The following is a 24,735-nucleotide window of genomic DNA, read 5'->3' on the forward strand; positions in this document are numbered from 1 at the left end:
ATTCTGGGTGTATGCAAATGGGTATGTGCACACGTGGGGCACAGGCCCGGTCCACACTCAGCTCCTCCACAGCATCCTCCTGTCCCCACTTGTGACAGAATCAGCATAGCACAGATGCAAATTCTGGAAGGCTCTCAGATCTTCCATTTATTTCCTCTCTCAAATTTTGAGTATTCCTCACCTTGAATTAACCCATCATCCGCACCTCTTGCCAAGAAATTGAAAAAAATTCATATCCAGATTCTAATTTTAATAGGGAAGTGAGAAGCTGCTCAGCTCAGAGCAACACAAAGTTATGATAGGGATGGAGAAGTTCTAGCCCTGCCTTTGCTGGAACAGGAATGCTGATCAGGGAAAGGACACAAGTCAGTGTGGGGAGGGAGTCCTACTGAGCAGGGGTGGGCTAGTCTCCCCGCATCCTCACATTACGCTGATAGGAACACAGATATATTCAGACACCAGTTGCAGGAAGATAAGTCAGGGTTTGTTGAAGTCACAAAGTGAGATGTGAACAAATCTTGTATCACTCAGTCCCACGCAAGGCAGGAGTCTCACGCTACAGAAGAAAAGAATCATTAACAAAACAGGTGAGTGACTCTAAGTATTGATATGATGAACAACTCATCACAAGCTCAAAATGTCCAAATCCCCAAATCCCCATAACCCAGTCATTTCCCCTCTACCCCAACCCCTCCCCAACATCAGGCCCTCCAGAACCACACCTTTAGAATCTGTGAAAGACACATCAGAGCCCTGGGCACTGTTACCACCTGGGGAAGAACAAAACAGGATCTGGTCAGAGCCCACAGGAGGAGATGAGACTAAAGAAAAAATTATGTGGTGGTGGGGAGGGGCTAATGGGCTTCTGTCTACAATGTCCTAAGGGTCTGAACATAGTTCCTTCTTTTTCCACCTGTGGGAAGAAAAGTTCCTATGAGAGACCAGGGAGGAGGTAGGGCCATAAGTTCTAGAGGAACCAGAACTGTGATTGCACACCCAGGACAGGGTCCAGAAACAAGAGTAAAGATGTGTGGGAACTGGACAAACCACCCTTCTGCAGGTCTGTCCTCAGCAGAGACCTTTCTCTCTGACCTATAACTGCTGAGAATCAGCTCCCATCACCAGACTTGTCAAGGTGAGAGGTTTCTACTTCGTCTTTACACATGCTTTACATAAGAGTAACTGTTAACACCCAAGGCCCCAGATTGGGTAGGTGTGGGTATGTGGATGGTGTCTTCTATAGTGAGGCAGGAGAGAAACAAAGTCTTACCTAGGGATTGAAAGCCACCAGTGGGATAAGAAAACTCAGACCCCAGCCCCTCCCCTACCTGAGCTCTTCTTTATCCAGATTACAACGCCAGTGACCACAGCTCCTAGGAGAACCAGGCCAGCAACAATTCCCAGGATGGAAGTGGTGGGCTGAGGAGGCACTTCTAGGAAGGGAAGGAAAGGCAAGGGAAGGAAGGGGAAGGGAAGGTGCCCTGACCTCTAGGTCTCACCCCTGACCCTGCTGGAGGTGCCCAGAAGAGCACCCTGAGATGAGGCTTTGCCCTTGTCCTCTGCTTACCCCATCTCAGGGTGAGGGGCTCAGACAGCCCCTCGTGCTGCACACGGCACACGTATCTCTGCTCCTCTCCAGAGGGTACTACCAGGGCAGCCCACTTCTGGAAGGTCCCGTCCCCCGCAGGCCTGGTCTCCACAAGCTCTGTGTCCTGGGTCTGGTCCTCTCCATCTCGCTGCCAGGTCAGTGTGATCTCCACAGGGTAGAAGCCCAGGGCCCAGCACCTCAGCGTGACCTCGTGATCAGAGATGGGGTGGTGGGTCACATATGCCTTTGGGGGATCTGAGTGGAAGGGTCAGAAAACTTAGGAACTTTCCATTGCCTCCATGGACCACTTGAGCAGGGCTCACGTGACTATCCCGAGACTGAACAGGACAACTGGGGTGGGGGGATGGAGAGCAAAATCCAAACCGCAGCCTGCACCCAGGGGTATAGAATAATCTCCTATTCCTTGGAAAGTTGTAGATTTGGGTGAGCCTGGTATAATAGGCTCTATGTCTTGAGCGGAAGAACAGGTGCTTCTGGTCCTGACCAGATAGAAAAGCTGGAAGCAGATCTTCAAAGAGGTTGAATGTGGGGCAGAGAACAAGGCCTGAGAGAGAAAGTCCCCTGTAGTTCCCAAGGCCACTGACAGGCTCAATGGGAATTGCCAATCAGTTATTCCAAGAATCATCTCTCCCTCCATCCCCAGAGACTGGAGCCCTTAATTATCCCTGAGACCCTTCCTTAGCAGTCCTCTGGACAAGTCACTCTCTGGTGCAGGACCTGGAAACTCGGGTGGAATCGGGTCTCTCCCGACCCATTGGAGGTGGGTATTCTGGCGCTGATGCCATTTTTCTCTCCTCTTTGTGTGACATCAGGGGGAACAGTCCCAGCCTGAAAGGAGATCAGGGAGGCACCCCGTGGCCCCCCTTACCTGCTCGCAGCAGCGTCTCCTTCCCTTTCTCCAGGTATCTGTACAGCCACTCCACACAGTCCCCCTCCAGGAAGGCTCTGACTCGCTCCGCCCTACCGGCCTCCTCCCACTCCCGCTGGGTGATCTGAGCCGCGGCGTCCGCCGCCGTCCAGGAGCGCAGGTCCTCGTTCAGGGCAATGTAATCGGTGCCATCGTAGGCCATCTGACGGTACCCGCGGAGGAAGCGCCCGTCCGACCTTAGGTCACAGGCAGACAGCCACTGGATGGTGTGAGAACCTGGCCGACCCCGCGGTCGGCCCAGCCAACTTAGCCGTTTCGGCCTAGACTGAAACCTCGGGGGAATCCCCGCGGCTCTTCCCGGGTCGAAGGGCTGGGCGGGTCCCAAGGCCTCAGTGTGAAGTTGGGACCCGGATAATCGGGGCGACCGGTCTGTGGGGGCGAGGGGACCCGTGAGCTGCAACCCGGGCCCGGCGTCACTCACCGGAGGCGCTCTGGTTGTAGTAGCCGCGCAGGGTCCACAGGTGCACTCGCAAATTCTGTGCGACGCCCTTGGCTCTGCGGGTCAGCTCTTCCCAGGGCTCCTGCTCCTCCTGCTCCATCCACCACGTCCGCGGCTCCGCTCTGGGATTCGCGGCGTCGCTGTCAAAGCGTCCCAATTGCGTGTCGTCCACGTAGCCGACGGCGATGACGCGGGGCTCCCCGCCGCCGGGCCGGGACACGGCGGTGAAGAAATGGCTCAGGGAGTGGGAGCCTGGGGGCGGGAGCGGCTGAGACCACCGACCCCCTCCCCGTACAGTTCCCGGGTCCGGGATCCATGGGGGCGGGGAGGGATGGGAGGGGCGGGGAGGACGGACAAGGGGCGGCCGGAGGAGCAGGGCCACGACACAGGGGTGGGAGAGGCGGGGACGAGGGCGGGGGAAGGGGCCCTGGGAGGGCGTGGTGGTGAGGCAGCTTCCCCGATGGTCCTGAGCTCTCGCTGGGCGGTCCCCTCTCTCCCCTTTTCTCCACAGAGGCCGTTTCCCTCCCAACCTCGCACTCACCCGCCTGGGTCTGGGTCAGGGCCAGGGACCCGGAAAGCAAGAAGAGAAGGACCTGGGAAGCCATCACCAATGTCAGTAGAGGTTCCGAAAACTGATTTCCAGTGCGCCCCTGGGGACCTTATAATCCCTAACTGAGGAGACACTGATTGGCTACTGCAGAAGTGAGACACTCAATGGGAGTGAGAACTGCTGTCGCGTCAGCTGTGCCCAGGCAGGAAGAACTGACATAGGTTGTGAGAGGGAGAAGTGAAACTCTGGGGAGACCAGGCATGGGCATCCCCTGTGCTTGGCTTTCTCACTCCAGTCACCGCCCTTGGGGCCTGCGAGCCATGCCTGGGCACTAGGAGTTTGTCCTGACCCCTGTCCTCAGGTATGGGGCACTCTTTGTCACACTGGCTCCCTGAGTCCTACCCTGGGCTGTCAGAGGAAACCTGGGACAGAACCCCAGGCTGGGGCCAGCCCTGTTCTCCCTCTCCCATCCTTGGAATGCCTTTTGCTGAACTGGACTCTCTACCTTCCACCTCTTGTTTCTCCCCTCCCAACCCCAACCCCTGACTTCTGGATGATAAAATTCACTCCCAAAGAATTTGATGCCAGAGAGTGAGCTCACCTTAGGAATGAAGGTAGAAGAACAGGGTCTCCTCTTTAAACCTAGATGAGGCTGTGTCTGAAGACACCAGAGAGATATTCCCACAGAGACAAGTTTCCTTTTTATTAACAGCAGTGGCTAGCTCAACTTTGATAACCCCAAACCATCAGGAATTTAATCTGTAAGAGAAGTGATTTTGTCCATTCATGTATAAATGTGTCCGAAAGGCTCTACAGTCAGGCTCACAAAGTTTTGAAGTTTGACTTTCCCAAAGTATCTATGACTCCTGGGTTAGTGTATATTAAAATTATGTTCATTCCATAGCTCTGAGTTTGTCTGAGTCCCACACCTATCTTCAATACAAAGCAGCTCATGAAAGCACAATTTGTTACTGTGTATTTTAACCTGAAGAGTGTAGGAACTTTAACCTCTTCAAAGCTGCAAGTGTTCAACAGTCAAAATGCCTTCACCAGGGCACAGGCATTGACTGTGTTTATGAATTATTAACTTCTAAAAAAGTTTTTGTTTTTTTTTTAAAGGATATAACAGAAAGGTTGGCATTTGGAGCCCACTCAGGGTCCCTGGGGAAGAAGAGGCCTGTTGATCTATTTCCCTTCAGATTCCAACCAAGAAAACCCTATGGAGCAGTTCTACTCTGTAACACATGGGCTTTGGCATGAGCCAGTCCAAGACAACAACAAGGGATGTCCATATTTTATTGGGACACTTGATATTGTTATTTTCTTTAACCTGGTTAACATGAAGAGGCAATTCATTTTTAGGTAGCCTCAAAGAATGTATTAAAGATCAAATGGAGAGAATACCCAGCTAGATCCTCATGTATATATAATATATTAATTAAAAATCTATAACAACGTACTTAAGTTTGATAATGCCACTGCTTAGAATTCTTCTGCTTCTTGTCTCCTGCTTCTCCAGGCCTTTTCGCTGTCTCTCTCATACCTCAGGCCTTCTTCTTCCCCTTGGTCTCTGCCACTCTCTCTCTTTTGTTTTTTGTCCCTTTTTTTTTTAATTGAACTTTTGATCTAGGTTTATAGAACAAACTAGCTTCTCATTAAATAGCTAGTACACATATTGTTGCATGACATTGGTTCACAACCCCACGACATGTCAACACTCTCCCTTCTCAACCTTGGGTTCCCTATGACCAGCCTTCCTGTCCCCTCCTGCCTTCTTGTCTTTGCCCCTGGTCTGATGTGTCCCTTAGTCTTTCTTTGTTTTATGGGCCTGTCTAATCTTTGGCTGAAGAGTTAACCTCACGAGTGACTTCATTACTGAGCTAAAAGGGTGTCCAGGGGCCAAAGTCTCAGGGTTTCTCTAATATATATAGACAAAGTCTCATCATCTTTGCTTCTAAAGAGCATTCTTGCTGTACTTCTTTCAAGACACATTTGTTCATTCTTTTGCCAGTCCATGGTACATTCAATATTCTTTGCCAGCACCACAACTTGAAGGAGTCAATTCTTCTTTGGACTTCTTCACTGTCCAGCTTTCACCTGCATACGATGCGTTTGAAAAATACCATTGCACCTTAGTCCTCAAAGTGACATCTTTGGTTTTTAATACTTTAAAGAGGTCTTTTGCAGCAGATTTGCCCAAAGTAACTCATCATTTGATTTCTTGACTGCTGCTTCCATGGCTGTTGATTGTAGATTCAAGTCAAATGAAATCCTTGATGACTTCAATCTTTATCCTGATGTGCCTGTACATAGTAGGCATTTTTATTGAATGAATGACAAATATGATTGTAGAAAAATTTACTTGCATCACATAAAAATCAAAATGAAAAATATTAAAAAAATTAGGAAAGATTTTATTTTATGCAACTAGTGTGCATGACAGTTGATAACTTCATTCAGTGGAGAAAGTGCTGTGTGCTGATCCGTGGCAGAGTTGAGCCTGTGTATTAGTTTTCTACTGCTGCAGAACAAAATACCACAAACTTAGTGGCTTAAAACACCGCCCATTTATTTCTTCACAGGTCTGTAGGTCAGCTGTCCAGGCTTGGTGCGGATGGATTCTTCAGACCAGGGTTTCAAAAACTTATGCTCTCATCTGGAGCTGGGATCTTCCTCCAAGCTCATACAGAGCTGTTGGCAGAAATCCGTTTCTTGCAGTTGTAGTGCTGAGGTTCTCATTTCCTTCTTGGATGTCAGCGAGGAGGTCCTTCCAATCGCAGTGGCCACCAGCTTTCCTTGCAATGTGCCTCCCTCCATCTTTTAGCTCACAGTCCAAAACCTCCTCACATTGACCCCCTCTCACACTTTGAATCTCTTTGATCAGGAAGAGCCCAGGCCTTTTAAGGGCTCACCTGGTTGCATACTCTCCCTGTCTAGGGCTGACTGATTTGGACCTTAATTACATCTGCAAAATCTTTTCACAGCAGCACCTATGTTAATGTCTCAATAACTGGAAGAAGGTGAGCCCATATTTTTACAAAGATAATGTTCTACGTCTGTTTGCCAATGGCATCCCCCCACCATTCACTACAAACTACTTGAACTTCCATTTCCAATCGTAACCAAATAAAACACAAAAGGAAGAACCAGGCCATGCTAAGCAGATTACAAGATGGCCTCCAATAACCATCCTCTGATTACTGTATTTTTCTGTGCATTCTCTGTTTGTTTGCTGACTGTGCCCTCCACACCTACTCCTCAGGTATTTTCATAAATGCACTACTGGAAACCCTGGTTGCACAGTGGTTAAGACCTCAGCTGCTAACTAAAAGGTCGGCAGTTTGAATCCACCAGGCGCTTCTCAGAAACTCTATGCCGCAGTTTGCTCTGACCTATAGGGTCGTATGAGTTGGAATTGACTCGTTGGCAGCGGCTTTGGTTTTTTATAGGAAAATACCTGGTGGGTGGGAGTGCAATTGGCAAACAGACATATAGCTGGCTTATGAAAATACCTGGGGAGGGGGTGCGGAGGGCACAGTTGGCAAGCAAACAGAGAATGCGCAGAACAATACAGTAATCAGAGGGTGGTTATTGGAGGCCATCTTGTAACCTACTTAGCATGGCCTGGCTCTTCCTTTGTGTTTTATTTGGTTACAATTGGAAATTTAATTTCAAGTAAACAGTTTGTAGTGAATGGTAATGAAATACTATCTGTCTATGGATCACTTTTATATGGCTTTTCTCACCATGATCTTGTAACTCCCACCAAATGTTTGGGTGGCACTAAGCTAATAAGGTGATTGTGGCCCACCAAAAAAGGGAGTTAGAAATATTGCTAATAATGCAAATGAGGTGCATGGCACATTTGTGGGTGTGGGACCATGCAAATAAGGTATATGGAGCCTATAGAGGGGATTGGTCAGTTTTGCCACCTTGCTAAGCTTCAAATGCGCCATACCAGAGGCAGAAAGAGGGAACCTCACTACCACTAAGAAAGAAGAGCTGAGAACAGATGATGTGCTTTGGACCCAGGATGCCTACACTGACTCCTAGACCCAGGAGACAGAGAGCTACAACACCAGAGATCGCACAAGACAGCAAGAAGTGGTGGCAAGCATAACAGAGAACCAGCAGCAGCAGAACCAGGGGACCAGCAGGAGACAGCACAGTGGGGTTCCCGGCCCTCAAAGCAAGAAAGCCGAATGCCTACAGGCTGTCCAAGTGGGGTGCCTCCAAACACTTGTAGGCAGAGCTAGTCTTTCCAACCCACGAAGCTAGAGAGCTCAGCGCCTTCGAGCCAAGGCTTACTGGTGGAGTGGGGTGCCTCTGGGCATTTATCGGTGGAACTAAAGAGTTTTCTAACTCTTGCCGGAGCAGGGCAGAGGCTGGCCAGCCCAAGAGGCCCAAGGGGCCGAGGGCCAGGGAGAGGCCTGCCTGTGGGCACAACCAAGAAGCTGTCCAGACTGAAGAACTGTATCCTGAGTCTTTCCTGATCCTGAATTGTAACCTGTTACTTGCCTAAAAAAAAAAAAATTGCCTAATAAACCCCCAAATCATGAGTATTGTCTGTAAGTCCCGTGTGGCCATTGCAATGAATTATTGAGCCCAGCAGAGAAGTAGAGAGTGCCGTGGGACAGACGGCTGGTATCAGAATTGGTTAAAAAAGGTTGGAGAGAGGAGGTATGTCTGACTTTTGCCTTATTGGAATCAGCCTTGGGCTTTTATTGCTGATGGTAATTCTCCTCTCTCCCATGAAGTTAGAAGACCTTGGACGCCATAGTGCCATTTATATAGTCTACTTAGTCATGAAGTTAATCTAAAGTCAAATAATGACACATTTAAAATCTTATAATAAATGTAATGCAAACAGAAATGGAAGTACAATAATTTACTCTCTTCCTTGGACACTGCGTTAGTTATCTACTGCCACATAACAAGTTATCCTGAACGTAGCAGCTAAACACAACAAACATATATCATCTCTCACAGTTTCCAAAGATCACGAATCTGGGCATGTTTTACCCAAGTGCTAGATGCTCAAGGGCCTCTCAAGCTGTCATTTAGGTCTGCATCATCTGAAGGCTTGACTGGGGCTGGGGCATCCACATTGTGATATGGTTCATTCATATGGCTGTTGGGAGAAGCCTCAGTCGCTCCATGGCCGGTCCCACTAAGCCCCAGTTCTTAGCCACTGTTACCTTTCCATGGGACTGCTTATGATATAGCAGCTGGCTTCCTTCAGAGCAAGTGATCTGAGATAGGGACTAAGATGGAAATCAGTATGGTATCTCCTATACTCAGTCACACACCATCAGGTTGGCCTTACTCTATTTGTTAGAAGTGATTAAGTTCGTTCTACACTTAAGAGGAATGAATTAAGCTCCACCTTTGGAAGGAAAGAGTATCAAAGAATTTACTCACATGTTAAAACCAAAATTATAATTAAGTATTTCAGGATTTTGCAAATCAAATGCTTCTTTTGCCCAATTATTATTTTTTAATGCTTCACACTTCTCTTTTGGAAAGTAATGATTAAAAGTTTGAAACAGACAAGGGAGATGCCCAAATATCTCTCATTTTTCTTGCAAATGCCTTTATTAATAATGTCTTCTTAATTAAATCTCAGTGATGTTGAGAACATAGAGTAGCTAGAGGAAATAATTCCAAGACTTGCATGCCGTAATAATAATGCCCCCCTCTTTGTACTTTAGGTGAACGTTTACAGCACAGATTCGCTTCTCATTCAAGAATTTATACATACATTGTTTTATGACGCTGGCTGCAAACCACACATTGTGTCAGCACTCTCCCCCTTTCCATCCCAGGTTTGCTGTGTCTGTTGGTCCAGTTTTCTGGTACCTTCCTGCCTTCTTGTCTTGCTTTTGGGCAGGATTTGCCCATTTGGTTTTGTATACTGGATTGAACTAAGAAGCACGTTCCTCATGCATGTTATTGTTTGTTTTCTAGGCCTGTCTAATCTTTGGCTGAAAAGTGAGCCTCAGGAGTGGTTTCAGTTTTGTGTTAGCAGGGTTTCTGGGGGCCAGAGTCTTAGGAGTCCCTCCAGTCTCTGTCAGGCCAGTAAGCCTGGTCTTTTTGTGTGAGTTTGCATTTTTTTTCTACATTTTTCTCTCACTCTGTCTGAAACCCTGTATTATGATCACTTTCAGAGCAGTTGATGGTGGTAGCTGGGCACCATCTAGCTCTTCTGGGCTCAGGGTGGTTGAAGCTGTGGTTCATGTGGTCCTTTAGTCCTTCGGGCTAATATTCTCCTTGTGCCTTTGGTTTTCTTCATTCTCCTTTGCTGCAGACAGGATGAGACCAATGGATGTATCTTAGATGGCAGCTCACAGGTTTTTAAGACCCCAGTTGCTACTCACCAAAGTAGGATGCAGAATATTTTCTTTATGAACTAGGTTATGCCAATTGACCTAGATGTCTCCCAAGACCATGGGCCCCAGCCCTCAGCCCCAATAGCTTGATCCCTCAAGGTGTTTGGGTATGTCTAGGAAGCTTTTACGACTTTCTCTTGGTCAAGTTGTGCTGATTCCCCCTGTATTGTTTTGTCTTTCCCTTCACCAAAGTTGACACTTGTCTACTATCTAGTTAGTGATATTCCCCCCACCCCTCCTTCCTGTTAATCATCAAAGATTGTTTTTTTCTGTTTAAACCTTTTCTTGAGTTTTTGTAATAGTGGTTTTATACAGTATTTGTCCTTGTATGATTAACTTATTTCACTCAGCATAATGCCCTCCAGATCCATCCATGGTGTGAGATGTTTGGTGGATTCATCATTGTACTTTAGAATGCCTAGTATTCCATTGTGTGTATGTATCATAATTTGTTTATCCATTCATCTGTTGGTGAGCACATTGGTTGTTTCCATCTTTTTGCTATTGTGAATAATACTGCAGTGAACATGGGTGTGCTCATGTGTATTTGTGTGATGGCGGTTATTTCTCTAGGACATATTCCTAGGAATGGGATTGATGATCATATGGTAATCTATTTCGAGCTTCTTAAGGAAGCACCATATTGTTTTCTGTAGTGTTTGGACTATTCCACATTTTCACCAAGAGTGCATATATGTTCCAATCTCCTCGCAACCTCTCCAATACTTACTATTTTCTTTTTTATGATCAGTGCCAGTAATGTCAGGGTGAGATGATATCTCAGTGTAGTTTTGATGTGCACTTCTCTAATGTCGAATAATCACCAGCATTTCCTCATGTGTCCTTTAGCTGCCTGAATGACTTCTTTGGTGAAGTGTCTTTTAATAGTCTTAGCCTATTTTTTAATTGGATTTTCTTTTTGTTGTTGAGATGTTGCAGTATTTTACAGATTTTAGAGATTAGACCCTTGTCGGATATGTCGTAGCCAAAAATTTTTTCCTAGTCTGTAGGTTCTCCTTTTACTGTTTTGGTGAAGTTTTTTTGATGAGCAATGATGTTTAATTTTTAGGATCTCCCAGTAATCCAGTTTATCTTCTGGTGCTAGTGCACTGTTAGTTATGGTTTTTATCCAATTTGTACTATATATTAAGGCCCCTAGATCGTCTCTATTTTTTCTTCCATAATCTTTATACTTTTAGGCTTTATGTATAAGTCTTTGATCCATTTTGAATTAGTTTTTGTGTATGGTGAGGGCTGGGTCCTCTTGTTTTGCCAGCACCAGTTGTACAAAGAGATTGTCTTTTCCCCATTTAATGGACTTTGGGCCTTTTTCAAAGATCTGCTGACCATAGGTGGATGGATTTACACCTGGGTTCTCAATTCTGTTTCATTGGTCTATGTGTCTGTCATTGTACCAGCACCAGGCTGTTCTGACTACCATGGCTGCATAATAGATTCTAACATCAGGTAGTGTGAGGCCTCCTACTTTCTTGTTTTTCAATAATGCTTTACTTATTGGAAGTCTCTTTCCCTTCTGTATAAAGTTAGTGAGTAGTTTTTCCATCACGTTAAAGAATGCTGCTGGTATTTGGATTGAGATTGCATTTTATCTGTAGGTGGCTTTGGGTTGAATTGACATTTCACAATGTTGAGTCTTCCTGTCCATGAGCATGGTATGTTATTCCATTTATGTAGGTCTCTTACAGTACTGTTTTGTAGTTTTCTAATGTATAGGTTTTGTACATCCCTGGGGCAATTACAATTCACATTGTTTTCTTGACTTTTGTTTGTTTGTTTGTTTTCTTGACTTTCGTTTTGAAGTTCTTTTTTTTGGTGTATAGGAATCCAACTGATTTTTGTATGTTGATCTTGTATCCTGCTATTCTGCTGAATCTTTCTATTAGTTCTAGTAGTTTTCTTATGGAATCTTTGGGGTTTCCTATGTATAATATCATATTATCTGCAAACAGGGATAGTTTTACTTCTTCCTTTCCAATTAAAAAAAGAAAACTCTTTGCCTTGAGGTCGATTCTGACTCATAGTGACCCATGGGACACAGTAGAACTGCCCCATAGGGTTTCCAAGGAGCATTCGGTAGATTTGAACTGCCCACCATTTGTTTAGAATCGAGCTCTTAACCACTGTGCCACTGTCCAATTTGTATGCCGTTTCTTTTTCTTGCATTATTGCACTAGCCAGAACTTCCAGTACGCTGTTAAACAGGAGTGGCAATAATGGGCATCTTGTCTTTTCCTGTTCTCAGGGAGAACACTTTCAACATCTTTCCATTGGGAACGATGTTAGCAGTTGGCTTTGTCTAGAAGTCAGTTATTATGTTGGGGACTTTCCCTTTTATTCCTATTTTGCTGAGAGTTTTTATCAGGAATGGGTGTTGGATTTTATCAAATGCCATTCTTCGTTGATTGAGATGATCATGTGATTCTTTTCCTTCACTTTATTTATGTGATGGATTACATTGATTGATTTTCTAATGTCAAAACATTCTTGCATACCTAGTTTGAATCCCACTTGGTCGTGGTGTGTTATTTAGGCACTGAATTCTTGATAGACACCCTGTCAGTATAAGGAGAATTACCATCTGTACACTTAGATGTGTGTCTATCCTAATGGTTCCTTTACCTTTTCTGCCTAGGAGCTAAGGTGCTTGTCTTTCTCTGAACAATGTGGGATGATTTTATTTTGAAATTCAGAAAAAAGAGATCTAGACCAAGGAGTCAGTATGAGAAAAAGCCCAAATCACAAAAATGCATGACATGTTTGGAGAAAGGTGGGTGTTTAGGGGACGTTCAAAATCACTCCCACCCTCCAAAATCACATCAACCAACACCAGATCTGAGCTCTTACCACATATCAAGCACTGGTCTTCCCAGTTTGTGTACTGTAACTCCAAGCATCATCATCAGGGCCCCATGGGATCGGTATAGCTTGTGAAGCACAGAAACATAGAGGAACTTACCCACAGCCACCAACCATTAATTAGGGGAACGTGGAATCTGAACGTGCGTGTTCTTTATTCTAAAGCCCAGAGCAGTGGAACAGATTGTGCAAAGGTTGTTTGCACACAAATTAGGATTTAAAAAAAGTCATTTTTAACTAAGGATTTAAACGATAGTCAACATGTGCATAAAAATTATTAGGGCTAAAGTTGCCATAATGGAATTCATAATCTATTTTAAAAAATGCTTCTATATCTTCAAAAAAAAAAAAAAAAAAAAAAACCTACTGTCGTAGAGTCGATTCCAACTCATAGCGACCATATAGGGCAGAGTAGAACTGCTCCATAGAGTTTCCAAGGAGTGCCTGGTGGATTTGAACTGCTGACCTTTTGGTTAGCAGCCATAGCACTTAACCGCTACGCCACCAGGTTTTCCTATATGCTCAAATATCAATAGGAAATTAATGAAACTCCACTAGAAAAACAAGCAAAGCATATTAACACCAAATTCACAAAATCAAGAAAGAAATATTTCCAATTAATTCTGAAAATAACCAACTTCACTAGAGTGATGGTGTATCATTTTCCAGCCCAGATACCAATATATAGATTTTTATTACATCCCTACATAAACTAGTGAAATCCCAGAAGTGATATAAATGTCACTCACCAAGGATTTAGTTATACGCCTTGGAGCATATATTTAGCCATAAAATGAAACACTATGTGATTTTAAAGAAAAGATGACATAAATCCATATGCTTGTAAGTGGCAAGCTACCCATGTGGTAGTGTTGTATAAAAAAGATGTATAATTTCTATGATATGGTTTATATGAATATATTTTAATGCAAATACCTTAAAAAGTATACAAACACTAGAAGAATAGTTACTGGCAAGTGGAGGGTTGAATTAAGTAAGAGGAAACTAAAAAAACAAAACCTGTTGCCACCGAGTCTATTCCGACTCATGGTGACCCCATGTGTTACAGAGAACAGTCTGAAAGGATTTTCTTGGCTGTAATCTTTACAGAAGCAGCTTGCCAGGCTTTTCTTCCTTGGAGCCACCAGACACAGTCTAATTGCCATTTTTATATCATGACTGAGAGTTTCTGGAGTCCACATCATACCTATTAGCAGTTTCCTCCTTGTCATTCAGGGTCCCTGTGTTCAGTCATGTATCATGCATGATGCTTAGACTGAGAGACTCACAACAATCTGGTTCCTCAGATTCCCACCTGCTCTGAAGGGAGGCTGGGACACTGACACTGGAACAGCTGTGTGAATGACTGTCAGGACAGGGGCTAGGAATCAAAACCCAAACAAGCCCATGAGAGGAGGAGATTATAAAATGATGCCTTGAGTGGTGCTGGACCCTGGAAAGGCTCCACTCACAGCAAAGAGAAGAGAGAATATCTTTGCCCAGGGAAAAAGGAAGCATGCCTCTGCCCATGTCTCTAGGAGAAGAAGGTGTAGCCTGAAAATCCTAAATCTCCCTCACACTTCTCCAAAGTTACCTGAGGCCATTTGCAAAGGAGGTATGCCCTGGAAGAAAAGATTAATAAGATATTCCGGGTATGAGATACTAAAGAATGAAAACACTACCATGGCCCCAGTGTGGTCTAAGCAATAGCAGATTGACACCACCTGGGAAGACAGAACTACTATCTGACCCAGCAATCCCAATCCTGGTTACATACCCAGAAGAATGAAGGCAGTCACACAAACAGGAACCTGTACACCAATGTCCATTGCAGCACATTTCACAATTGCCAAAAAGTGGAAACAACTGAAATGTCCCTTGTGAGATGAATGGATAAACAAAATGTGGTATATACTCACAATGGAATACTACACAGCCATAAAGAGAAATTAAGTCCTGATGCATGCCACAACATGGATGAACCTTGAAAACATCCTGCTGAGTGAAATACATCAGTCCCAAAACTAATACTGTAGAATCTCACTTAAACATGAAATAAACAATTATATAGAAACCAAAGATTACCAGTGGTTAGAAAGGATGGGAGGGAGAGGGGAGGGGAGTTTTTGCTTATGGAGCAGTGAATTTATGTTAATGGTGATAAAATGATTTGGAAAAGGGTATTGCGAGAATAGTTACACAACTTGAAGAATGTAGTGAATGTCACTGAAGTGTATAGGTAGAAATTGTTGAGTTGGTGTAAGTTTTATATACATAATCACCACAAGAAATAATGTTTAACTGAGACATTCCAGCAAAGTAGGCAACTACTAGGGGTGGCTCAGGAGAGGCTGGATGAGTCTCTTGGGCACTAGAAATTCTCTGTCTCTAACCTGGGAGCTGCTTCAATGGTGTGTCCAGTCTATAGGAATTCCACCTGCTGCGTTATGATCCTTGCATTTTTCATGTGAACCAAATACTTCAATAAACAACAATGAACAAAACCACTTGGAAGCTTGTTAGAAAAGCAATCTCAGGCCCTTTTCCACACCTCTGGAGTCAAGATCTGCATTTTATCAAGCTCCCAGGGGGTCATGGTGCCCATCACAGTCTGAGAAGCGCTGCCCTGAAGGCCTGGAAGCACAAATAGGCTGATTAACTCTCCCTGACTCACACCTATGGGCTCCGGGAAGTGCCTGAGACCAGGAGTTTTCACTCCTTAGCATAAAGTTCACCAAAGAGCTTGTTAGAGCACAGAGTCCTGGACTCCACCTCCAGATAGTCTGGTTGGGCTTGGGGCAATGCCAAAAATATGCATTTCTGCTAATTTCCCAGGTGCTATAATGCTGCAGGTCAGTGGGTCTCACTTGGAGGACTGCTGGCCTGAACCAATCAAAGGAGAGGGAATGAGTAGAGGCCTGACTCCCAGAAGGATTGGAAGTGATGTCTATGGGGCACATCCATGGCTGCCCATAACAGTTGGGCAAGATGATTTGATTGATGGTGTCAATCTCCCTTTTTCTAGAACCACAGGGCTTACTTGTTGAATCCATGCACAACGTGGCCATGGGGTGTCAGGGATACAGAGGTGACAGCCTGAGAAGGTTTGTGTCTCACCTATTACCTTCGAATTGATATCAACCTATAGTGACCCTATAAGACAGAGTAGAACTGTCCCCATCTGGTTTCCAAGGCTGTAATCTTTCTGGAAGCCCGCTGCCACATCTTTCTGCCATGGAGCAGCTGGTGGGTTTGAACAACCAATTTTTTAGTTGACCGCCAAGCATTTAACCACTGCTCCACCAGGGTATTTATGTGTCAAGGAACATGTACAGGTAGTCCCCGACTTATGATGGAGTTCTGTTCCTAGGACTCCATTGTAAGTCAGTTCTGATGTAACTCGTACTTTATTTTTTAAAATAATTTTCATTATTATTGTCTTTTATTAGTAGTATTCTTATAAACCCAATTTATTTGTTTTTGGGGGTTAGAAACATTACATATACACACATATATTTTAATATATACATCATAAAATGTTACACATGTCTACAAAAAGCAGACAACACTGGCATACAACCCCACTTATAGGTGTTCCTGTATCATCTGTATTATCCCTGGGAATGGAGATGGCGTTTCTAGTCAGAAAACTGGTAAGAGTTTCTGTACGGTCCCTTCATACACTGTAAGCATATGTAGTGCATATTACCAAGAATAAAAAGAACAAAAAGATAAATAAATAAAGTCAGTCATAAGTGCAGTTTGTCATAACTTGAAAACATTGAAAATTGGGGACTACCTCTATTTCAATGATAGAGACAGACAATATATAAATGTATTTATTATAATATTAACAATAACTGCCATGGAGAAAACTAGGCCAAGCTAGAAGATTGGTGGTGAAGGGGATGGCAGCAGCGATATTTCAGACAGGGTGGTTGGGGAAGATCTTTCTGAAGATTTGACCTGTGGATAGTTGAGCAGAGGCCTAGATAGCTGGGGAGGAGATATGTGAATACCTGGGGAAGGAAGGTGTACTGGGGAGGGTCAGCAGGCACAGATTCCTTGAGACAGGACTGACCATGTCAAGAAGCCAGAGTTCATAGAGGTGAGAGATCTAGGCTGAGAGTGGTGGGTGAGGCCAGAGTAGCCACAGGGGCCACATCGTGAGGGGCTTGTAGGAAATGAGGCTGTGATTTCATTGTGCCTGAGAAGGGAAGTCCCTGTGTTGTGCAATGGGTTAAGGTCCACCTAGAGGCACCTAGGAAGAAAGATATAGGGACGTACTTCTGAAAAATCAGCCATGGAGAAACTTATGGAGTACAGTTTTACTCTGACACATAAGGGGTTGCCATGAGTCAGATTTGACTCAATGGCAACAGATTACTGGAAGAGTAAGACACGAGTGCTGTGTGAGTTTTAGTGTTGGGGATATGTTGTAATTTACATAGAAAAAGATCATGTCTGTTGTATGGGTCATGGACAGCAGGGCATGAGGGTTGACAGGGAGTGGAGCTGGAAGGCCCCTCCAGTGTCCTGGTGTAGAGGCCATGGTTCTAGGAGAGAAGCTGGAGTAATGTGAGTCCTGAGAGGATGTAACGCTCATGTATTTTTAAGACAGTGTTAGCAGTGATTCAGGAGCACTGGTGGTATAGTGGTTAAGCACTCAGCTACTAATGGAAAGGCCAGCAGTTGGAACCCACAAGCTGCTCTACGGGAGAAAGATGTGGCAGTCAGCTTCCATAAAGATTAGTTTTGGAAACCATATGCGACAGTTCTACTCCGTCTTACTTAAGATGGCAAAGTAGTCAGATGCTTCTGGTGATCCTTCTTACAACAAAGACCCAAAAAACAAATGAAATGATTATATATATGACAAGCTAGGAGCCCTGAACATCAAAGGCAACATTAGGAAATCTGTCTTAGTGGCAGGGGGAGGGAGAGGCGGCTCAGAAACGGTGAGGAGTTGCCAGACCTAACACAGAGGAAACCAGTGCCGCACAGGCACATTCTCCTGGAATGACTGTGGCAGGGCTGGCTGTAGCACTGGGGTGTGGTTTCCTCAGGGAGAGAGAGCAGGCCGCACAGTCTACTCACACACCCAGAACAAGCGAAGAGCAGAGCTCTTGGCAAAAGCTAAGTACTTGCATTTATTTTACCATGCCCCAGCCCCAAAGCCTGCTTCTGTGGCTGCAGATTCCCCTGGGCCAGAGAGAGGTCCTGCTGTACTCCCAGAGCCATTCTCCTGCCGTGAAAAAGGAATAAATTAACAATTGGGGGAAAAGATACTCTGCCAGCTCCACTAAGCTGGGTAGCTCAGGACAGAAGTGGCTCCTGTCCAGGCACAAATGGTCCACGGACTTTGAATACTTTTATCCCACTATGGACCTGAGTGGGGCCATTTTAGGAGATTAGGCCCTTGTTGGTAGACTGCAATGCTGTGTGTACTTGAGAACTGACTTCAACTGTTTCAGCTGTGTGGTGGAGAGGTGGGTTTTTGAAATCTGACACTGCTTTGCAGATTAAACAGGGTCCTCACCTGCTCACATCAGGGGCCTGAGGTCTGGTGGCTCCACCAACGTCACCTAGGCACCCGCAACAGGGGTCCAAGAATAAATATTGCCTCCCAGTCCTTTACAACCAAAACCATTTGGTGCCCATGGTCCGGCTGCAGAACCCACCCACCTGTACACTCTAGGGAATGGGAACATACTTTCTTCACAGACACTCGTGATGGTTGTCAGCCCCCTGCTTTTTCAGAACCTGACCCCCTGAAGCAACCAGATATCTGTGCCTACACCAATCACCCCTGCCTCTCTAAGACTGTAGGAGAGAGCCTGTACCACACACTTGATAACCAACTACCTGGACTCCTGAGCTGAATCCATACAGGAAACATGAATGGATTCCTAGGCTCATATACCTGGTAATAGCTCTAGCCATTTGGTGACAGGACGTTAGCGCTTCAAAGGCACAAATAATGAAGCTAGCTCACTGAAGCAGCCTACTTGGACATATTGAAACAGAAGAAAGCTAGAAGCTAAGATATAGTAAGCAAACATAAAATAATACAATAGCTTATAGATGGCTTGGAGAGAGCAGTCAATATCAAATCACACAAAGAACCAGACCATGATCACTTCAACAAGCTCTGAAAAGAAACAGTTAAGGAATCTTCTGGATAAAGATGTTTTCCTGGAATTACCAGATGTAATGTAAAGAACTTTTCAAGACATCGAGAACGAGTTAAGGAAAACACAGAACAAGCCAATGAACACACAGATAAAGCAGTTAAGATTTTAAAAAGTTTATTTAAGAACATAAGGGAAAATTTAATAGGCTGCGAGAATCCATAGAGAGACACCAATCAGAAATTCAGAAGATGAACAATAAAATTACAGAATTAGACAACTCAACAGAAAGTCAGAGGAGCAGAATTGAGGAACTGAAAGGTAGAGATAATGAGTATGAAGATAAAACACTTGGCACCAATATATTCAAATAAAAGTCAGAAAAAAAATGAAGAAAGACTAAGAATCATGTGGTACTCTGTCAAAAGAAATAAACTGTGAGTGATTGGAGTACCAGAACAGGGAGGGATAACAGAAAATACAGAGAGAATTGTTGAAGGTTTGTTGGCGAAAAAGTTCTGTGATACCGTGAAAGATGAGATGATATCTACCCAAGATGCTAATTGAAGCCCACAAAAGGTAGATCTCAAAAGAAAGTCACCAAGACATATTATAATCAAATTTGCCAAAACAAAATATACAGAGGGGATTTTAATAGTGGCTAGAGTGAAATGAAAAATCACCTACAAAGGAGAGTCAATAAAAATAAGTTTGGACTATTTGGCAGAAACCACACAGGTAAGAAGGCAATGGGATAATTTATATAAAGTGTTGAAGGAAAACCATTGCCAGCCAAGAATCATATATCCAGCAAAACTGTCTCTCAAATATGAAGGCAAAATTAGGACATTTCCAGATAAACAGAAGCTTAGGGAATTTGTAAAAATCAAACCAAAACTACAAGAAATACTAAGGGGAGTTCTCTGGTTACAATCTCAATAATATCAGATATCAACCCAAGACTAGACCGCAGGACAGAGCAAGCAGATATCAATCCAGATAGGGAAATCGCAAAAATAAATCAAGATAAAAAATACTGAAAACAAGGAAACAGTGATGTCATTATGTAAAAGATGACAACATTAAGTCAATAAAAAGGGACTAAACAATTAAAAAATGTAGTTATAGATCTTTCATATGGAGAGGAAGTCAAGGTGATATGAAGAAATAAAAGTTAAATTTAAACATAGAAAAATAATGGTAAATATTTAGGTAACCACAAAGGATATTCAGAATCCTACGCATCAAAATAAAATAAAGAAAAACATACTCATCAAAACCAAAATCAAGCCATTAGAGAAATGCAAACTAAAACTACGATAAGATTCCATCTCACTCCAACAAAGGCTGGCATTAATCCAAAAAACACAAAATAATAAATGTCGGAGAGGCTGCGGAGAGATTGGAACTCTTATACACTGCTGGTGGGAATGTAAAATGGTACAACCACTTTGGAAATCTATCTGGCTTTATCTTAAACAGTTAGAAATAGAACTACCATACAACCCAGAAATCCCACTCCTCGGAATATACCCTAGAGAAATAAGAGCCTTCACACAAACAGATATATGCACACCCATGTTTATTGCAGCTCTGTTTACAATAGCAAAAAGTTGGAAGCAACCAAGGTGTCCATCAACAGATGAATGGTTAAATAAATTGTGGTATATTCACACAATGAAATACTACGCATCGATAAAGAACAGTGAGGAATCTGTGAAACATTTCATAACATGGAGGAACCTGGAAGGCATTATGCTGAGTGAAATTAGTCAGAGGCAAAAGGACCAATATTGTATAAGACCACTATTACAAGATCTTGAGAAACAGTATAAACTGAGAAGAACACATACTTTTGTGGTTACGAGAGGGGAGGGAGGGAGGGTGGGAGGGGGTGTTTTACTGATTAATTAGTAGGTAAAAACTGCTTTAGGTGAAGGGAAGGACAATACGCAATACATGGAAGGTCAGCTCAACTGGACTGGACCAAAAGCAAACAAGTTTCCGGGGTAAACAGAATGCTTCAAAGGTCAGTGGAGCAAGGGCAGGGCCTTGGGGACCATGGTTTAAGGGGACTTCTAACTCAATTGGCAAAATAATTCTATTATGAAAACATTCTGCATCCCACTTTGAAATGTGGCGTCTGAGGTCTTAAATGCTAACAAGCGGCCATCTAACATGCATCAATTGGTCTCAACCCACCTGGATCAAAGAAGAATGAAGAACACCAAGGTCACACGATTACTAAAAGCCCAAGAGACAGAAAGGGCCACATGAACCAGAGACCTACATCATCCTGAGACCAGAAGAACTAGTTGGTGCCCAGCCACAATCGATGACTGCCCTGACAGGGAGCTGAGCAGAGAACCCCTGAGGGAGCAGGAAATCAGTGGGATGCAGACCCCAAATTCTCACAAAAAGACCATACTTGATTGTCTGACTGAGACTAGAGGAATCCTGGTGGTCATGGTCCCCAAACCTTCTGATGGCACAGGACAGGAACCATTCCCGAAGACAACTCATCAGATATGAAAGGTACTGGACAGTGGGTAGGAGAGAGATGCTGATGAAGAGTGAGCTAATTATATCAGGTGGACACTTGAGACTGTGTTAGCATCTCCTGTCTGGAGGGGGGATGGGAGGATAGAGAGAGTTGGAAGCTGGCAAAATTGTCAAGAAAGGAGAGACTGGAAGGGCTGACTCATTAGGGGGAGAGTAAGTGGGAGTATGGAGTAAGGTGTATATAAACTTATATGTGACAGTCTGACTTGATTTGTAAACGTTGACCTGAAGCTCAATAAAAGTTAAAAAAAACAAACAAACAAAATTAAGAGCAAAAAATAAGCAGAAAGAACAGTATATAAAGATAAACTACTCAGCACAAAAAATTAAGTGGAAAAAACAAACTCAACCACACACAAAGACATCAAAATGACAGCACTAAACTCATAAAAAACTCATACCTACCCATAATTACGCTAAATATAAATGGATTAATGCACCAATAAACAGACAGAGAATGGGAAGGTGGTTAAAAAAACACAATCTGCAAATATGCTGCCTACAAGAGACACACCTTAGACTTAAAGACACAAACAAAAACTCAAAGGATGAAAAAATATATATATGTCAAGCAAACAATAATAAAAAAAAGTAGAAGTGCTAATATTAATTCCCAACAAAACAGACTTTTAACTTAAATCCACCACAAAGGATAAGGAAGCACACTACATAATGATTAAAGGGACAATGTAGCAGGAGGATATAACCATATTAAATACTTATGCACCCAATAGCAGGGCTTCAAGATACACAAAACAAACTCCAACAGCATTGAACAGTGACATGGACAGCTCCATGATAACAATAGGAGACTTCAACATACCACTTCCAGTGAAAGGCAGAACATCCAGAAACAAGCTCAATAACGACACAGAAGATCTAAATGCCACAATCAACCAAATTGCCCTGGTAGACATATAGAGAACACCCCACAAAACAGCAGCCAAGTATACTTTCTTTTCCAAAGCACATGGAGCATTCTCTAGAAGAGGCCACATATTAGGTCATAAAGCAAGCCTTTGCAGAATCCAAAACATTGAAATATTACAAAGCATCTTCTCTTTTTTTATCTTCTCTGACCACACACACAAACAAAAACCAAACCCACTGCCATCGAGTCGATTCTGACTCATAGTGACACTATAAGACAGAGTAGAACTGTCCGATAGGGCTTCCAAGGAGCGCCTGGCAGACTCAAACTGCTGAGCTCTTGGTTTGCAGCCCTAGCACTTAACCACTATGCCACCAGGGTTTTCTCTCTGACCATAAGGACATAAAAGTAGAATCAATAACAGGAAAAGCAGGGAAAAGAAATCAAACACTTGGTAACTGAACAATACCCTGCTCAAAAAAAGAAAACAACTGGGTTATAGAAAACGCTAAGGATGGAATAAAGAAATTCCTAGAATCCAATGAGAATGAAAACAGTTCCTATCAGAACCTTTGGGACATAGCTAAAGCAGTGCTAAGAGGTCAATTAATAGCAATAAATGTACATGTACAAAAGAAGAAAGGTACAAAATCAAGGAATTATCCCTACAACTTGAACAAATAGAAGAAGAACAACAAAAGAAACTCATAGGCACCAGAAGAAAGCAAATAATAAAAATTAGAGCAGAATTAAATGAAAGAGAACAGAAAAACAATTGAAGGAGTTAACAAGACCGAAGGCTGGTTCTTTGAAAAAATCAACAAAATTGATAAACCATTGGCTAAACCAATAAAACAGAAAGAGCAGAGGAAGCAAATAACCGAAATAAGAAATGAGATGGGTGATACTATAACAGACCCAACTGAAAATTAAAAGAATTATATCAAACTACTATGAAAAATTGTACACTAACAAATTTGAAAACCTAGAGGAAATGGATGAATTTCTAGAAACACACTTACTTGTTAAACTAACACGAACAGAGGTAGAACAACTAAATAAATCCGTAAAGAAAGAAGAGATTGAAAAGGTAATTAAAAAACTCCCAACAACAGCAACAAAAAAAGCCCTGGCCCAGACAGATTCACAGCAGAGTTCTACCAAACTCTCAGAGAAAAGTTAACATTAGTACTACTAAAGGTATTTCAGAGCATAGAAAAGGATGGAATATTCCCAAACTCATTCTATGAAGCCAGCATATCCCTGATACCAAAACCAGGTAAAGACACCACACAAAAAAAGAAAATTATACACCTATATCCCTCGTGAATTCAGATGCAAAAAACCTCAACAAAATTCTAGCCAACAGAATTCCACAATATATCAAAAAAATAATTCACCATGACCACATCAGATTCATATCAGATGTGCAGGGATGGTTCAACATCAGAAAAACAATCAATGTAATCCATCATATAAATAACACAAAAGACAAGAACCACATGATCTTATTAACTGTTGCAGAAAAGGCATCTGACAAAGTCCAACACTAATTCATGATAAAAACTTTCAGCAAATTAGGAATAGGAGGGAAATTCCTCAGCATAATAAAGGGCGTTTATACAAAGTCAACAGACAACATCATCCTAAATGGAGAGAGTCTGAAAGCATTCCCCTTGAGAATAGGGACCAGACAAGGATGCCCTTTATCACCACTCATATTCAACATTGTGTTGGAGGTCCTACAAGAGCAATTAGGCTTGTTAAAGAAATAGAGGGCATCCAGACTGGCAAGGAAGAAGTAAAAGTATCTCTATTTGCAGATGACATGATCTCATACACAGAAAATCCTAAAGAATCCTCAAGAAAACTAATGAAACTAATAAAAGAGTTCAGCAGAGGATCACGATACAAGATAAATATACAAAAATCAGAGGAATTCCTCTACACCAACAAAGAGAGCATTGAAGAGGAAATCACCAAATCAATACCATTTACGGTAGCCCCAAGAAGATAAAATACTTAGGAATAAATCTTACCTGAGATGTAAAAGACCTATACAAAGAAAACTACAAGACGCTACTGCAAGGAATCAAAAGAGACCAACATAAGTGGAAAAACATTCCTTGCTCATGGATAGGAAGACTCAATATTGTAAAAATGTCTATACTACCAAAAGCGATCTATAGATACAATGCAATTCCAATCCAAATTCCAACAACATTTTTTAATGAGATGAAGGAACTAATCACCAACTTCATACGGAAGGGAAAGAGGTTCCACATATATAAAGCATAACTGAAAAAGAAGAACAAAGTGGGAGGCCCCAGACTACCTGATTTGAGAACCTATTTATACAACCACAGTAGTCAAAACAGC

The 24,735-nt window shown here is 43.1% G+C and overlaps 1 protein-coding gene and 1 long non-coding RNA gene across 4 annotated transcripts in view; one reads left to right on the plus strand and one right to left on the minus strand.

Annotated features, from left to right (window-relative positions):
- Window positions 1-24,735, minus strand: part of LOC126078018 (HLA class I histocompatibility antigen, A alpha chain-like) — a 317,484-nt gene that overhangs the window by 108,781 nt on the left and 183,968 nt on the right. For 2 of the 3 annotated variants that reach the window (XM_049887971.1, XM_049887961.1), the window contains exons 6-9: window positions 3,518-3,569; window positions 2,959-3,116; window positions 2,478-2,753; window positions 1,786-1,843 (exon numbers count right to left, since the gene is read on the minus strand). In XM_049887971.1, the coding sequence (XP_049743928.1) occupies window positions 1,786-1,843; window positions 2,478-2,753; window positions 2,959-3,116; window positions 3,518-3,569 (544 nt within the window). Of the gene's footprint in view, window positions 1-205; window positions 557-722; window positions 771-1,328; window positions 1,434-1,567; window positions 1,844-2,477; window positions 2,754-2,958; window positions 3,229-3,517; window positions 3,680-24,735 lie in introns of those variants that run through there. The other variant, XR_007517938.1, reaches the window with a different exon arrangement.
- LOC126078235 (uncharacterized) overlaps window positions 1-24,735 on the plus strand; it is a 274,476-nt gene that overhangs the window by 106,310 nt on the left and 143,431 nt on the right. The gene's annotated exons all lie outside the window — the stretch shown is intronic.

Source organism: Elephas maximus, chromosome 1, assembly GCF_024166365.1.
Source record: "Elephas maximus indicus isolate mEleMax1 chromosome 1, mEleMax1 primary haplotype, whole genome shotgun sequence".
Lineage (NCBI taxonomy): Eukaryota > Metazoa > Chordata > Mammalia > Proboscidea > Elephantidae > Elephas > Elephas maximus.